An 18,200-nucleotide genomic window follows, 5' to 3' on the forward strand; every position below is an offset into this window, starting at 1 on the left:
ATCAGCAGAGAAAAGAGAAGGATTTTGAAGCTCATACCGGCTGAAAAGAAACAGGTCACGGATCCGGCTGAAGCGAGCAGGCCGCTCATCTCTAGTTCTGACTAGGCTCTTAAAGTTCAGAGACAGAAAACATATTCTGGAGATAAAAGACTGATATTCTGAGTGGCAGGGCACCAAGCTCCAAAAGGACAGACCAGGTTTGCAGGCTAAAGAATGAATGCTGGCAAGGTGTGATTAGTCTCTAGGAAAACAGGGGGTAGGTCCCAGTGACAGGTCAAGGAATAGAGATAGAGGTATGGTATCCAGCTTTAGAGGAACCAGGTAGATACCATTAGGAGCTGCTGAGTCAACAGGTTTGGACCTGAGGACTTTGAAACCCCTACTTGATAACCTGGTAGCCAGTCTCAGAACCCCACACTGAATGAACCCACATCAGTGCCCAGGCCCAGAGGAGCTGAGCGACAGGTACGGGTACTGAACACAGAGATCTAAGTTGGAGGCACACAAACATCAGCTGACTTCTAAGGTATTCTGACCCTTTGGTGCAAGGGCTCTTCATAAATACATACCTGCTAAGCGCCAAGAGTAGGGTTAATGTAAGGGTGGTGCTGTGTCCACAGACTGGGCCCACAGACACAAGTACTGAGCCCAGGGTCTAGCACAGAGTAGGTGCTCAATAAACACTGACTGAATTCCACTTCCTTATCCTCATGGTCCCTTTAAAAAAAGTGTTTCCTCACTTTAATCAGTTTGTTTATAGTCTTTGAGAAGAATTCCACTATTTAGCTTGATCCTTTTCAAAAGCTCCTCCATCTGGACTATGAAGAGTCTTAAGTAGCATTATGCATAGTTAGAAATGCTTCCAATTAAAAAAAATTCTCACCTATATGGAATAAAAATTAGAAATGCATATTAGATGTGTCTTTGATCAGCCCTATACTTTATCATGCAGTAATCTAAAGACACGAGAGCAAGTTGTTTTATTTTTTTAACAAAGTTTCTTTATTTGGAAATCTTGATAGTTTCAAATATTTAGACCCATGTAGTTCTAATATAAGTTCATCTTTATGGTTAAAAAGTAAAAGCAATATTCTTGTAATACTATGTAAACGTAAATGAGGACCTTTTTCTCAAAGCACTTCTCATGCTCTAGGATTTACTAACGCTTATTCCTTTCCTCTTAATAGGGGTTAATTGTTCAAGGTTAACAAAGAGCAGTTCTTCTGGATTTTGGTGAGAGAGAAAATTGGGGGATGCATTAGCAAGTGTGCCTGAGGTAAGCAGCTAAACACAATAACTAGCACAGTCATTAGCAATGTGCTCGACACATTCAAGAAAGAACTGGCCTAGCTAAATGGTGTGTGTATACTGTAAGAATCAAAACCTTAGAGCCCACAGCTCTGTGGGTTGCACTCCGGATGTTTTAATCATTAGCTTAATTAAATGGGTTAACTGTAGAAAGGAAAAAGAGCCACTGAAGGATATCTTACAGGCAGACCTCATTTTACTGTGCTTCATGTTATTGCACTTCAGATGCTGCATTTCCTACAAACTGAAGGTCTGAGGCAACCCTGCATTGCACAAGTCTATCGGCGCCATTTTTTCAACAGCATTTGCTCACTTTGTGACTGTCACATTTTGGTAATTCTCCCAGTATTTCAAACTTTTTTCATTATTACTATATTTGTTAAGGTGATCATGATCTTTGATGTTACTACTATGACTTGCTGAAGGCTCAGATAATGGTTAACATTTTTTAGCAATTATTTTTAAATTAAGGTATGTACATTGCTTTTTAAGATATAATGCTACTGCACACTTAACAGACTACAGTGTAGTGTAAACATAACTTTTATATGCACTGGGAAACCAAAAAAATTCATGTGATTCACTTTACTGCAATGTTTTGCTTTACTGCAGTGATCTGGAACCAAACTGCAGTTATCTCCAAGGTCTGCCTGTACACAAATCAGTTGGAATTCCTTAGACAATTAACTCCATAATTAACTCTGTTACGCATATTTCCAGTCGATGCACAGGAACATTCACATGCAGCCTTTTAGTGTTGAATCAGACTTAGCTAAATGTTGGTACAAAATTTTCAGTGATATTGCCATACTTCCCCATACTTTTTGAACGTTCAAATTATGGGAGTTTTAATTCCATCATGTTGCCTTAAAACAAGAGGACAGTTGGGTATTTCAGAACCAGTAATCACCATTCCTCGCCTTCTCTTGGCCTTTAGTATTTCACCTAGGAGTAGCTTTGTTAGTGTACTTGGCAACACAAGTAAATTAGGAAGTTAAAGGAAATTTTAATTTTCCTTTCCACACCATACACGCAACATTTCAGACTATATGTGATCATTTACTATGAGACAGAGTTTGTCACAATCATAGTTTTTCATATTCTAGATGTGTTTACATTACTTGTACTTTAAGGCATTACTTTTCAAAAAGGGAAGAAGAGAAAAATAGGCACTTAGAACATTTTTATCCTTTCTGATAAAAAAATAATAGTTCAAATAATACTAGCAGCTTAATCATAAAAATAGATTACGGCCAAAAAAAATAGATTACGGATTTTATCAGTTAATGCTCAGTATTTCAATTTTCTGGCCAATAATAAAAGAATAATAAGATATTTGTATGTCATAGGATGAATATAATTGCATGATGTTTTGACCTAATATTGAAGAACTGCAGTACTTCCTGAAAGCATGATTTAAAGGATTTTTAAGCATTTGCTTAGTCTGCCTTTAAATTCTTCTAAGTATCACTAACAAAGATAGTATGACAAGTAGGGTGTTCTTAAAGCTATTTAGAATAACAACTTATAATATTTTAAGGTAACCTGAATAATCAGTGCAAATTTTGCTTCAGTGTAGAATTTTCCCTGGCAGTAACTGTTTTAAATACGTGACCCAAATTCTTCCATATACTGAAAAGCAAGAATGCTGTTGTGTGTATTATGCAGGGTGAAGGTGTTGGTACACATGAAAAACCCAATCATGACCCACTGAAAACTTGAGATCCTGATTTTTAAATACCATCAAGATAAGAGAAGCAGACTTGATCGCTGTGCAATCAGTGCCCAGAGACCAGTTATTCCTGAAGGCCAAACTGGGAAGGAAGACATCAGAAATGAGTTTCATCACGTGGGCAGAACTTACTAAAAAAAGTTCCTTTTCACCTGCCCCTCCCTCTGTCCTGAGATGTGAGATTTCCTAGGCAGAGCAGAAAGATACTTTCTCTCTGGTAACAATACTTCCTCTAGTACTCTAGCCTCCATGACAGAGCCATGTACAGTCTCCTATTACAGGCAGTTTTATAACTGCAGGCCACATATATAGATATACGTATATATATACGTATATAGACTTGGAGATTTTAGAATGGCATTTATGGTTGGGGAACTAGTATTTCATGACGTGTTTCACTTAAATGAAAGACAACTTACAAGCAACTGTCTGGAATGCCCTTTTACATGGCTGAGAGGCAGGACTCATGCTATAGGATACTGCAGTGCTACTACCATTTTAAACATGCAGCTTCCAGTGGGCTGCTTTCAGAGCTACTTAAAAATAAAAAGTATTATTTTAAATATGGTTGGAAACTGTAAGAAAACTGTTAGGATTCCATAGTCTTTTGGCTCAAGGACTCAGGGTTACCTGTTATTAAACCCCTTTTGAGAACCTCTTCGTTGTTCAGTAATGAATGTTCAGTGAGCTGGGAAAGGTGCAGTCTTGCTGAAGTCCTGAGGTAATGGGTATTAGATTCACTGGGCTAACAAACTGTGCAAAAATCTCTGAATACAACAGAGGAAGTTTAATAGTGTAAGTCAGTTGTATCAGTGTTTTTATTAACATTATCAACTTATCACTGATGGTATACACACTAGTGCCCCGTTGAAAGGAGTACTAAATTTTGGCAAAATGTAGGAGATTCTCAGAGGAACCAACCATCTGTGCCTCCAACAAGTCTAAGGAACCAATTTACCTACTATGCAGTCCGTTGGCACTCTGCTACATTGTAACTTTCAACCCTGGAGCTGCAATCCGCTTTCTAGATGTCTTTACTTAGAGTCTACCAGAATCTGAGTGATCTGAAGAGGTAAGGATTTGAGGAATACTTTAGTCCAAAAGCCTTTTTTAAAAAAACAAAAACCATCAGACCATATACTGTATACTTTTAAAGTGAATTATGCATAAAAGTCTGTGCAAACTACAACATATATTGCAGTAACATTCTCAAAAAATCCTAGTATATTTTAGCATTAAGTTATATAAAATACATCTTTATAAAAGTACAGAATTTTTTTGAAGTTTAAATTATACTCACTGAAACAGGCAGCCAGGCTCACTTTTTAGTACTAAAATAAGGTTTTTATCATTCTAAATTATTGCTTAGTCCTGTGGAGCCATCAGAAACCTGTAACAAAGAAAAATCAAGTCCCATTTCTTAAGGAAACGTGCCCTAAAAATTCAGCTGTCATTAAATTAGTCTCTCTGAAGATTTTCAACGGAGGCATCGTCCATATAACTGTTAACGGATGCTACCCATGGCTTGGTTTGTCAGGATCCAAAATTGAGTCTGGTTGTAAAGTTCCTACTCGAGCCAGGAAGCTGTTAGTTTGTTGTCCCCAATCATAACAGTCTGGAGCAAAACTTGAAAAGAAAAAGAGAGATTTCAGTGACGTGAAACATTATGCTGTCGATGACACGCCAATTTTAGGTAGACAGAACTGGGGTTTTGTATAAACCTGACAATCCCAAAGCTGTTCAGAGTAGCTTCTTGAAGCCCGTTTTCCCAATAGACAGTGCTATGCACAGTGGCTAGAAGACCACCCACAAAAGGAACCTGAACTCTATATAGAGTCCAGAAGTGTAGTAATACTGCAGCCAATCACTATGTGTAACAAAACGCTTCAGCAACAAATTGTATCTGAATCCTAATGGAGAGTGTACCTCACTACCTGTGTGTCTTTGGACAAATAACCTTTGTGCCCTGATTTAAAACATTTGTTTTCTGTGCCTCAATTTTACTATCCGTTAGAATGGGAGTGATACTGGTAACTGCCTTGCCGGGCTTTTGTGAGTTAACACCTGTAAAATGTGCGTCACAGGATCTTGCTGTACAGTCAGCTCTCAGTGATGTACATCAGTGTCATTTTATCACCATTATTTTCCTCTGTGTAACGGAAAGGGGATCTCCTCTTCTCCCACAGAGGTAGTGAGGGCGCCCTCAGCTGTGTCTCTCCCAGCACGTGAGAGGTGAGGGCTGCTCCAGCGGGTTACAGAGGGACAGACACAGCGAACAGGCAACACCATGGGCGGCTGGATAAGAGAACAGTTTTAGGGAAGAGAGAGAGGACACCTTTTGACCTCGAAGTCCTTCCTGTTCACTGACTCCTTCCCAGTTATCTGCGTTCTTTACACCTGCTCGCTGGGTGGACTGTCTGCTCTCTTTTTTCCCCAGTACTGTCTTTTATTCTATCATCTGACCAGGATTTCTCTGCTCCCTGATCCACTGAGAAAGCAAGGTATTCTCCCAGCTTTTCCTGTCCCTATAAAAAGGACTCCTTTCAGACCTCTTTTAAGGTTTTCTAAGGATTTTACTATAGTAATAAAGAGCAGAAAAGCAAACATATCTTTATCATTTTGCCCCAGGGGGAAAAAATTTACCTTAATATGCTAACGGTAGGTCTTTAAATTCACAAAGGATTTCATAAGATAAGCTTTCACTTGTAAAAAAAAAACACGAGCCTGAAGCTACCCTTTCACAGGAACAGCCCAGGGTCCTGGGAGGGAAGAGAGGAACTTGGCAAAAAGCACTAGGTCAGCCCTTCCTGCTCCTCTTGCCCCTGCTGGCCTTGAAGAAAGAGGGGACAGGATGATCGCTGAGCAGTGGAATGTGGCTGAAGGGTCCCTGGGCTGAGGAGTGGGAAGGGAATCCAGTAGCTACCCCACCTCCTGTTTGCAGACCACAACCGTGGCCTTGGCAGAGGTCGAGAAGCACATGATCTCAGGAGGTGGGTCTCGACTCTGGTTGCGGTTAGTCTTACTACTCAGGTGCTTCCCCTCCTTTTTCGGATGGCCTCACCCTACCTCCAGCTCCGGGTTTTATGTAGCCAACCACGCCCCTCCAGCCTGAACTAGGGTCTTACCTTCCCTGAAGTCCCTGAGGGGCAATGTTCCAGGCAAGGTCATCGTCACTGTCGTATCTTCGAGGGTTGTCAAAGAAATAAGATCTGGGGCCAAATCCATGGCTGGGGACCATTCCAGGGTTGGTCTAGGAAGACAATGTAATGGTTCAGTGTATTTTCAGACACTGTGCCTTGCACGAGGCAAAGATAGATAAATAACATCTCTTTCCTGCAGGAGACTAAAGATGCTCTAGCCACCTGGATGGAGGCACTTGTTCAGCTGGCGTGTCCGTTTCAGTTACTTTTTAATTTAAGAGGTATTAACTTTTTCTCTTATTAGTATGGACAAAATCTTCTTTCAGAGTTCTGCTCGCAGCAGTGAATTATCACCGTTTTAATCTCTCACAGAAAAATCAGACAATACCCAAATCAGCCAAACTCGACAGTCCCAAATTAGATATAAACCTGTATAATGATGTGGGTATTCACAACACATTAAAATAATAAAATGATGAAATTTTAAGAGTTTCTTATCCAGTTTCTATAATCTGCCTCTCCTGTTTCTGTCCCCAAGCTGAGTTCACCTCTCAAGAAAATTACAGTTGTCCACAGGGGACTGGTTCTAGGACCCCCACCCCCCACAGATACCAAAATCCAAGGATGCTCAAGTCCCTTATATAAAATGATATAGTACAGTCCTCTGTATATGTGGATTCTGCGTTTGTGGATTCAACCTGGCATAAAATCCCATGTTTGTTTGATATCTTTGTACATATCATTAGTGTTCTTTTTTTTCTATTTTTGGCCACACGGTGCGGCATGTGGGATCTTAGTTCCCCAATCAGGAACTGAACCCGCACTCCTCCCTTCAGTGGAAGCACGGAGAAAATATTTGCAAATCATAAAGTGGGCAGGGAATTCCCTGGTGGTCCAGTGCTTAGGACTCTGCGCTCACTGTTAAGCACCCAGGTTCAATCCCTGGTTGGGGAACTAAGATCCCGCAAGCCACACAGTGCAGCCAAAGAAAAATAATTAAAATAAATTTTTTTAAAGTGGGCAAAAGATCCGAATAGACATTTTTCCAAGGAAGATATACAAATGGCCAATAAGTACATAAAAAATGCTTGACATCATTAGTCCTCAGGGAAATACAAATCAAAAGCCACAATGAAAAAAAAAAGAAGCCACAGTGAGATCTCTGTCAGGGCATCTTGAATCAAAAAGTGAGATAACAGCAAGTGCTGGGGAGGATGACCCCTGGGAATGCGAAATGGCACGCTCTCCGCTCTCCGTGGGAAGCGGTCTGGCAGTTTCTCAAAACGTTAAACCTAGAGTTACCAAATGACCCAGCAACTGCGCTCCTACATATATACCCGAGAGACATGAAGACACACACAGAAACTTGTACAAGAGTGTTCACAGCAGCATTATTCATAAGTAGCCAAAAGACGTAAACAACTCGAATATCTATCAGTGGATGGATAAACAACACGTGGCACATCCATACAAAGAAACATTAACTGGCCATAAAAAGGAACGAAGTACTAATACATACTACGGTTTGGATGAACCTTGAAAACATGCTAAGTAGAAGAAGCTGGTGACAGAAAAATGGCATACCGTATGATCCCATTCATATCAAAGTCCAGAATAGGGAAATCTGTATTCACAGGAAGTAGATTAGTAGTTGGGGGACAGGGGGATGGGGAGTGATAGATAAGAGGATGAAGTTTCTTTCTGAGGTGATAAAAATGTTCTAAAAACTGTGGTGATGATTGCACATACCTGAACATACCAAAAACCACTGAATTATACACGTGAAATGGGTGAATTGTTTGGTATGGGAATTATATCTCAATAAAGCTATTAAATATATATATATATATATATATATATATATATATATATATATATATATGAAATGGAGAGAGATTCTCAAACTTGACAGTGCATTCAAATCACTTGGGTACTTATTAAATTATTTAAAATGTGGATTCCCAGAGCCTATCCCAGAGATTCTGAACTGGGTCCAGAACATGGCCTAAGCATCAGTACTTACACCGAGCACCCCTCGGGATTCTGACGTGGATGGCAAAGAGCCACACATCGAGTAGACTGTTACACCAGCTCTAGTGACGCCAAGTGTAGAGGCTTGTTTATACCAACTGTGTTTGGGATACAAAAGGCAGTTAACGTTTTTTTAAAACGCCCCACCTGCGGTATGTGCTCTTTTAAAGTCAGTGAGTATGAGTTAAATTATAAATCTCCCCCCAAAAGAATATTTGACCTTTTTCTCCAAGCAATTACAGAAGTTACAGATAGTAACAGGATTATCATTGAGGCATTAGGAATTTAATTTCTTCTCCAAACATTATGCCAAGTAAAGCCACAGTGCAGCACAGAATTAAAATCATGGACTTAGTATGCTAAGTGAAATAAACAAGTCACAAAAAGAAACAAAAGAAAAGTAAATAAAATAAAATCAGGGACTTAGGAGCCAGGCTATCTTGGTTTGAATCTGATCTCTGCCTCCTACTAGCCATGGGGATCTTGAGCCTGAGTTTCTTCATCTCAAAATGAGTATAATACTAGATTTTACCTTACAGAGCTACTGTGAGGATTAAAGAATTTAATATATTTAAAGTGCATAGAACAGTGCCTAGCATCTATAAATGCTATATAACTGTTAGCTATTTTTAGCAAGTTCTGTATATAATAATGGCATTAACCCTGGTTGCCTTGCCCAAGGGTATTTTATGAATACTGGTGCTTCACCAAGCCAGATCTGACACTCAGATTACCTGCTAATGAGACTTAACTTCCTGAGTACGATATAAAAATGGGAAAGGGTTTTCTATTTATGATTTTGTATCATGAATTCACCCCCTCAGGATGATTAGGAGATAATGTCCTTTAGGGCATAAAGAATCATTTTAATTCACTAACATGCTACTGTAGATGAGCAGTTATCCGTGGTCTGCTGGAGCCCCCCCCCCATGCTTTCAAGGATTGACAAGGTCATACCTATTTATATAATTAGCATATTAAGATTCTATTTGCCTTTTCCATTGTGTTCACATTGGCACCAATGGCGCAAAAGCAGTAAAAGTGCTGGTGCTTTAGCAGATTTCAAAGCAGTGGCACCAACTGCACTAGTAGTTACCAGGTTCTTCCCCCACTACACAATCACAGTTAGAAAAAGGTTCACTTAAGAATGTCTTAACGAAGCAGGAAAAACTGACCAGTTTTATTATAAGGAAAAGAACCTGTACAACTCTGAGCTGTAGCCACTATTTTCATGCAACTTGAAATCTCATGACAACCATGGTTTTTCAGACGTGGGCATCTGGCAGACATTGTCTCAAAAGTGAACGAACTGAGCTGTCAATTCAAGGAAAACATACGACAGTACTGGTTGCCACTGATCAAATTTGAGCATTGAAGCAAAAATTAAAGCTTTGGAAAACTTGTATTCCCCACCATGAGCTTGGCAGCTTCCCAATATTTAAAGATTTTTCTGATGATCAGTGGTAATATTAATGAATGAGATATTTTTTGATACTGTACAATAAAAACTTAACTTTTGGAAGATCTGTATAACTCAATAAACGAGAATTTTCCAAGTGACCAATGCATGGTATTAAATACAAAACCATGCATGGGTAAAAAGATCCTTTCGAAGTGCAAGGTAAACCAATGGATGTTAATGTATAACACAACCTGAAAAGTTCACTGATATGGTTTTAGATTCCATATTGCAGCTAACTTTTAAGAAATCACAACTTGTTGAGTTTGAGTGTATATTAAAGAATATTCACAATTATGCTAATAAAAAAGCTATTAAAATACTCATTTTTGCAACTATGTATCTCTGTGAAGCTGGATCTTCTTCATATACTTCCACCAAAACAACGTATCACTACAGACTGAATGCAGAAGCAGATATGAGAATCCAGCTGTCTTCTATTAACCCAGACATTAAAAAGAGTTACAGAATTTTAAAACAATGCTACTCTTCTCACTAATTTGTTTTGGAAAATATAGTTTTTCATAAAAAATTTTTATGGTAACATGTTATAGGTTTATTATTTACAATGAATTAATAAATGAGCATGTAAAATTTTTCTCACACACATACACACCTCCAAACAAACTTTTTGGAGTCCTCAATAATTTATCAATGTAACCCCAAATAGCCAAAGCAAACTTGAGCAAAAAGAACAAAGCCGGCAGTTATCATGTCCCCTGATTTCAAACTATATTATGAAGATATATCAAAACAGTAAGATACTGGCATAGAAACAGATCAACAGTATAGAGAGTCCAGAAAGAAACCTAAGAATATATGGTCAATTAATTTACAACAAAGCAGCCAAGAACACATAATGGGGAAAGGACAGTCTCTTAAATAAATGGTGCTGGGAAAACTGGACCACTATCTTACACCATGCACAAAAATTAACTCAAAAGGGATGAAAGGGACTTCCCTGGTGGCACAGTGGTTAAGAATCTACCTGCCAATGCAGGGGACACGGGTTCGAGCCCTGGTCCGGGAAGATCCCACATTCCGCGGAACAACTAAGCCCGTGCACCACAACTACTGAGCCTGCGCTCTAGAGCCTGCAAGCCACAACTCTGAAGCCCATGCACCTAGAGCCCGTGCTCCGCAACAAGAGAAGCCACTACAATGAGAAGCCTGCACACCGCAACAAAGAGTAGCCCCCGCTCACCGCAACTAGAGAAAGCCCACGCGCAACAATGAAGACCCAACACAGCCAAAAATAAATAAATTGTTTTTAAAAAGGGATGTAAGACTTCAAACCATAAAACTCCTAGAAAAAACATAGGCAATAACGTCCTTGACATCAGTCTTGATTTTTGGATCTGACTCCAAAAGCAAAGGAAACAAAAGCAAAAATAAACAAGTGGGACTACGTGAAACTAAACAGCTTCTGCACACCAGAGGAAACCATCAACAAAATGAAAGGGCAACCTACTGAATGGTAGAAAATATTGGCAAATCCTAGATCTGATAAGGGGTTGATATACAAAATATATAAAGAACTCATACAACTCAATGGCAAAACAAAAAACAAACAAAAACAAAAAAGACCACCACAATCTGATTTTAAAATGGGCAGAGGATCTGAACATTTTTCCAAAGAAGATGGCCAACTGGTTACATGAAAAGATGCTCAATGTCGTTAATGATCAGGGAAATAAAAATCAAAACCACAATCAGTATCACTGCATACCTGTCAGAATGGCTATAATCAAAAAAACAAAAAAAGAAATAAGTGTTGGCGAGGATGCGGAGGAAAGGGAATCCTTGAATCCATGTGCACTGCTGGTGGGAATGTAAATTGGTGCAGCCACTATGGAGGTTCCTCAAAAAATTAAAAACAGAACTACCACGATCCAGCAATTTCTCTTCTGCGTATTTATCTGAAGAAAATGAAAACACTAATTCAAAAAGATATATATACCCACATGTTCACTGCAGCATTATTTACAATAGCCAAGATGTGGGAACAACCCAAGTGTCCACCAATGCATGAGTGGATAAAGAAAATGTGATACACACACACTAGAAATATTCAGCCATAAAAAGAATGAAATCTCCTGATAAATCATAATGGAAAAGAATATGAAAAAGAATACATATATGTATGACTGAGTCACTGCTGTACAGCAGAAATTAACACAACATTGTAAATCAACTATACTTCAATAAAATTTTTTAAAAAAAGAATGAAATCTCGCCATTTGCAAAAATATGGTTGGACCTTGAGGGCATTATGTTGTGAAATAAGTCAACTAGAAAAAGACAAAAAGAAAAAGGTAAATACCATATGATCTCACTTATATGTGGAATCTAAAAACAAACCAACCCCAAGCTCACAAATATAGAGAACAGACTGGTGGTTGCCTGAGGTGGGAGGTGGGTGAAATGGGTGAAGAAAGTCAAACGATGTAAACTTCCAGTTATAAAATGAATAAGTCATGGGGATCCATGTACAACATGGTGACTATAGTTAATACTGTATTGCATATTTGAAATTAGTTTTAAGAATGGATCTTGAAAGTTCCTACTCCAAGAAAAGAAACTGATAAGCTATGTGTGGTAACACATTAGTTGGACGTATTGTGGTCATTTTGCAATATATATAAATATCAAGTCATTACACTGTAAACCTAAAACGAATATAATGTTATATCAATTATACCTCAATACAAACAAAACAACCAATAATAATGTATCAGTGTAAAGTGTCCTGATGCCAAAAAGTATGGGAACCACTGCTCTAGATAATACCCTAAACAGTAAATATATTCAAACACAAGAGCCAAGTAACTATATACATACACAGAGAGAGTGTTAAGGCTGACATGTTTCCCTGGACAATGAGACCTAAGGGTACAAATGAGACTATCCCTATTATTCTGTATTCACTTAATAAAATAGTACTTTGAAACTCAACCAGGATGATTCTTTATACTATTTCTTTTTTTTTCTTTCATTTTAATCAACAGAGATGTGATGGAAAGAACATTAAATATAAAGAGAAAAAAAATAGTACTTTGAACAACAGTCTTTCACCCCTTAGGACTCAGATGTGCACCCTCTCCTTCAGGCTGCCTTGGGTTTAGGGAGTGTAGTTCCTAAGCCTGTGTCACACTAGGAAGCGGTGAGAAGGCCCATGGAGGCCAGGAGAAGCACAGTGAGCAACGGATATTTGTTAAGAGGCTCTTTCCAGAAAGCTTCACCTGTCTGTCTTCAGAGGAGGAAAGAAAACAAGGCACTAGACTCTGGCCTGGAGTACCCTGCCCACCTTCCCCATGTTTCTCTGCCACTGATGGGGAGGCATCTGGATCTGACTTGACAGAGCACAGAACTGCTGTCCTGAAGTTAAAAATAACACAAGGCGAGGAAACTGACTCTCAGATCTAGAAAACAGTGCCCACATACTCTGTCTTCAAGGGCCCATGGGTCAGGCTGCGCTTCTCCACTACCCACCCCACTCCAGTATTACTTTCTTTTTTTTTTTTTTCCCTATTCCTGGCTCACTAGTGACTATCCAGAGGTGAATAAGAAAACAAAACAAAACAAAAGACAAGATAAAACACGAAACAGGTTAGTTACCATATCTATGCTTTCCCTGCCAGCCACACTTTGCTCACATTGGCCAAAATCCGTTCACTATACTTTCCTGTGGGCTTCACAGACAGGCGATTCAAAACCCTACCACTAGTTCCTATGGATGGAATAATTCAGGGAGCAAAGCTTCCAGGAGCCTCCCCACTCCACCGGGTTTGGCATTTTCTGTCCTGCCCCCATAAAGACGTTTATATGAAGCTGGTTGAGCAGAAATGTGACCAAATTGGGGGAGTGACTTTAGCATTCTTCACAATAAGGTTGTATCTCTCTGTCACTCCACCCCCCCCCTAATCACCATCCAGCACAACACAGGGGCTGAAGAGCTAAATTACCATTCTCTATTTTCCTTTGCTAAAACAAAGCTTCTATCTTTGGCTCTCAGCAAGTCAAGGCTCAAATACTAGTGAGGTGGCTGTTTCATTAGAAAAACAAGTTAAGCACTATCTCCAGGCCTCAAGATGCAACTTAATTTTTTTTTTGTAAAATAAAGCTAAACTGAAAAACAAATTTCCCTCAAAAGATAATTAAGGAGGGCTTCCCTGGTGGCGCATTGGTTGAGAATCCGCCTGCCGATGCAGGGGACACGGGTTCGAGCCCTGGTCTGGGAAGATCCCACATGCCGCGGAGCAACTAGGCCCGTGAGCCACAACTACTGAGTCTGCGCGTCTGGAGCCTGTGCTCCGCAACAAGAGAGGCCGCGACAGTGAGAGGCCCACGCACCGCGATGAAGAGTGGCCCCCGCTTGCCGCAACTAGAGAAAGCCCTCGCACAGAAACGAAGACCCAACACAGCCAAAAGTAAAATAAAATAAAGAAATAAAAGAAATGCATTAAAGAAAAAGATAATTAAGGGAAAAGAAAGTCTCAATTAAATAGACAAGGAACTTTTCATATCAGAGTAGGATGGAAGAGGCTCTCTACTGAAAAATCTAAGAAAAAATTCCAACTGTATGCTTTGTGATTAGAATTAGGAGATGTTTTCTGCAAATACAAAGTGGCTTACTTACAAGGTCCTTCGCAGAATTTCTAACTCGGAAGAAGTAGACTACTAAGGTGGTAGGTAAGAGTTCCCACACAAAGAGGACCACTCCAAATACTATGTATCCGGCATCTCCCAGCTGATTCTTCAAATCTGCCTGTTGAAAAGAGAAGAAAATAAGAGAGTCACTAGGTTGAGGGCAGAGGAAATAAGTTTGATTTGATTCTTTCTTACATGACAGAGACTAAATCTAATACAGTGTAATTCTTTCCCCCTAAAATGGGCATGTTGAAATCAGATACTACTAATGATCCAGACCGCAGGTGGGGAGTTATTTAAACCAGACAGGATAGATAATTATCTTCTTCAAAATATTCAAAGACAGACACTGCCAATCTCTGATGTTTTATTCCTTCGCCCTCCAAGAATCTTCCTTACATCCAAATTAAGTCTCTAAGCTGATTTTCTTTCCTTCAACAACTGAGTAATGAGAATGTTCTGTTGCCTTCTCCCGATTCTTAAGAGCAGTGAGTGTATCATGTGTTAACCCCTGGTCTCATCCTTGGGATAAACGTGTCAGTTTTTAAACTTCTCTTCACATTAACCACACCCTATGATTTACCCTTTAAAGCTTTACTGCAGGCTAGATTGTCTAGAAAAAAATTATCTGAGTCCGGGATGTTTACCTGCCAGACCCGTGAAATGGCTGAGTGGATGTGGCGTAGCCGTGCTCTCCTCTCTGTAGGGCAGAGGGGAAGGTGTGTGAGGTTGTTTCTGGGCAAGTCGATCAGAAGGGCCATCATTTCAAAGGAAGACTGCACCAACGTCAAACCAAAATGGGCCAATCCCCTGAATGGAATCCTTTTGCCGTCTCTACGACGTCGTGTGTAAAGTACAGTAACCGAAACCAGTCATGCTCTTCTTCGGAGAGATTACTCTCACACTCTGCATCTCAAGTTCTACTTATATGTCTCAAAAGTGTGTTGTGTGTGCTTCTTCCATTCCACATAAATAACCCGCAACTTGGGGCCGTCTGTTCTGCTTGCTCCTAGATTATTCTGGTTGCAACACATAGATCTAGATATGTATAAATAAATAGATATCCCCAAAACAACAGAATTTTTAAAATTGTGATATTTTAAGTTCGTTATAATTAGCAGCTCTTAATTGAAAGAAACGTTGAAATAATTATTTTGTTTAAAAACCAAATCTCTGTTGTTTAATGGGGACAGAGTCTCAGTTTGGGAAGGTGAAGAAGTTCTGGAGATGGCTGGTGGTGATGGCTGCACAAGTGTCAACGTACTGAATGCCTCTGAACTGGACACTTACAAATGATTAAAACGGTCGACTGTATTGTATATTTTACCACGATAAAAATCCTCTATGTATTATGAATAAGTTTCTAGTTTATCACTGTTGAACGTTTAGATCTTTATGTATTTGATTTCTCACAACAGGACAGAGCTTCAGCAGTGCTTTGCCCACCTTCCCCCCATCCTGTATTTGTGCTGTTCGTTTGGGTGAGGCGCGGCGGTGGTCACTGTGGCTGTTTTTATCCTAATTATAACATCTAGCATGTGCCTCTTCTGGATTTTATGTTGTCCTCAGTTTTAACTTATCATGGTCATTTTATTCTTTCCTCCAGAGTCACAGTTCAGTGCAATTCAGTGCAAGGTTTGAGCATTGTTGGGATTTTAGAAGTGGATTTGTCTAGAGTTGGGTATTCAGTGTTTTTCCAGGAAAATCTCAGGAGCATTTGCCATTCAATCCAGTAGACTCCTGCTATAGACGTTTCTATTTCTTTATTGTAATGGCTTATCTGTGTGGCTCTTCTCCTCAGCAGACACAAACTCCTACTGGGAGGCTTAGGTCTGTTCTTTTTTGTGTCCCCAACACTTTGCCCAGGGCTGAAGACAAAGAATCGATATTTCTCAAATGAGAGAACACTAATTCTCATTCTTTTTTATTTTGAGCTTTTGTGAAGATGGATGCCATATTATATTTCACTACCTTTGTTCATTTGTTTTATAATTTATGAATTTCTAGAATACATTATAAAAAAGTTTCATATTGAGATATAAAATGGGCTCTTACTAACACCTTAATATTCTTGATCACTTTTGTCTAGATATCCTCAAATGCTATTAGTTTACATGCTCCATTAAAAAAAACTTCAAAATTTTATGTATTTTCTGAAACCTGGATACAATTTGTTTTTACCTTTGCAAATTTCACCCTTTAGTAACATCATATTACATTTATATAAAAGCATTTAAAAAATTTAAGTACTGCTTGACAAAAGCCCCAGAAAGTACAAAGGAGAAGTGTGTGTGTGTGTGTGTGTGTGTGTGTGTGTGTGTGTGTGTGTGTGTGTGTGTTTCCTAGTGTTCTCAGAAGACATGTGAGCTGGAACAAGGCAGCAACTATGGCCCCACTTTACAGGTGAGGGTGTGGACACCACGCAGGTAAGTGGCTCTCAAGGCCACCAGCTATTCAGCAGCAGAATCAAGGAGCGTACACCTCTGTGCCATGTGGGATGCTGCAAAGCAGAGAGCCGCCGATCAGGTGGCCCTCGTCGGCGCCCACTGACCTGGTCTGACACATTGTACCAGTCGTAATCAAAGGAATGGACATTCTTGCTCTGAGAAAATGACAGGATGAACAGGTTGTAGCAGGCTCGGGAGGCGTAGAGCAGGATGACGGTCACACCGACAGCAGTCACCTGACACACGGAGGAGCCCTGGAAGAGCAGGAGCCATGAGGGGGGTACCCATTCCGGGCCGAGGACCCCAGCCCCCTCCCAAAACACGGGCTGGGCTCAGAGCTGCTAAAGCTTCGATCTCAGAGGCACTGCCTTCTCCTCGGAGCTTCTGCTCCACCCTCAGACCTTAAACCCAAATGCAAACCTCACCTCATGCCACACCCATCCCAAACTTCAAATTATCTTCATAGAGATGCTTCAAAACCTGGTTGATCTGGAGATGCCTGAAAATATGAGCCACTTGCCTAAGGCCTAGGTTTGGAAGAACAAGAAAGTCAGATGGCTTATTTGGTTAAATCTCTAAACGCCACTGCTCAGCTTCCAAGGACCCTCTCAGTTTATGAGCCCAGCGCCTGGCCCCTGGCTTGAGGACAACAAAACAACCTCAGAGGGATGGCAGCTGGCAGACAGCGCTGCTGTGGACAGCGGCTCTGGGCGGTGAGCACTTCCTCAAGACCCAGCATCTTCTAGGCGGGAGTGCTGGAGGCCCCATGTGACTCAGGGTTTGCAATTCTGTGAAAATGGGTCATCTGTGCCCCAAATCATTTACGAAGCTATCAATTTCCAAAGTCAGTATAAATGACCCCTGGCTAGAAACAGTTAACTAAAAACCGGAAATCGATTTTTGAGTTTTCTGTTTGAAAGTCATTAACTAAATCTAAGCTAGTGTTTGTTTTATTTTGCCAGTGGTAGTTTATTAGCTTATTTGCCACAGGGGTCATCTAAACGGTACTGACAATCTAAAATGTGATCCCTCCTATAAAAGTCACAATCCTGTCTTCAAAAAGCCTTTGCTAGCCGTTATACATGAGACACTATAAATAATAAAGTCAAGGCAAAGTTACGTCTAAAATTTGCCGACATTTCTCAATCAAAAAACGACGCTGCCACAGTAACTTCTGGGATTCTGCAAGAGTTCAGTCACATCACAGGACGCCCTGATAAGGCTTTGTATTTTTGAAGTTGGAGGGGCAGATTTTAATCCACTGATCACTCCTGAAGACACAGGATCGTGGAAGGCACGGCTGCTCAAGTCTTCAGACCAGAGATGTTACAGCCACACGGGCCGCGAGGCAAGGAAGGCAGAGGGGGTGCCACGGGGCACAGCATCGCTGAATTTCCGAAGCAGAGGAGCTGTGAAATCACTCAACTGCTTTA

General features: G+C 40.2%; 1 protein-coding gene across 2 annotated transcripts in view; it reads right to left on the reverse strand.

Annotated features, from left to right (window-relative positions):
• Window positions 1–473: 473 nt before the first annotated feature.
• The window catches only part of GPR137B (G protein-coupled receptor 137B), a 47,688-nt gene continuing 29,961 nt past the window's right edge, over window positions 474–18,200 (reverse strand). Inside the window, exons 4-7 of one of the 2 annotated variants that reach the window (XM_059054639.2) lie at window positions 16,872–17,021; window positions 14,310–14,438; window positions 6,166–6,290; window positions 474–4,666 (exon numbers count right to left, since the gene is read on the reverse strand). In XM_059054639.2, the coding sequence (XP_058910622.1) occupies window positions 4,555–4,666; window positions 6,166–6,290; window positions 14,310–14,438; window positions 16,872–17,021 (516 nt within the window). In that variant the 3' untranslated portion in view covers window positions 474–4,554. Of the gene's footprint in view, window positions 4,667–4,923; window positions 5,336–6,165; window positions 6,291–14,309; window positions 14,439–16,871; window positions 17,022–18,200 lie in introns of those variants that run through there. The other variant, XM_067025679.1, reaches the window with a different exon arrangement.

Source organism: Kogia breviceps, chromosome 2 (genome assembly GCF_026419965.1).
Source record: "Kogia breviceps isolate mKogBre1 chromosome 2, mKogBre1 haplotype 1, whole genome shotgun sequence".
Taxonomy (NCBI): Eukaryota; Metazoa; Chordata; class Mammalia; order Artiodactyla; family Physeteridae; genus Kogia; species Kogia breviceps.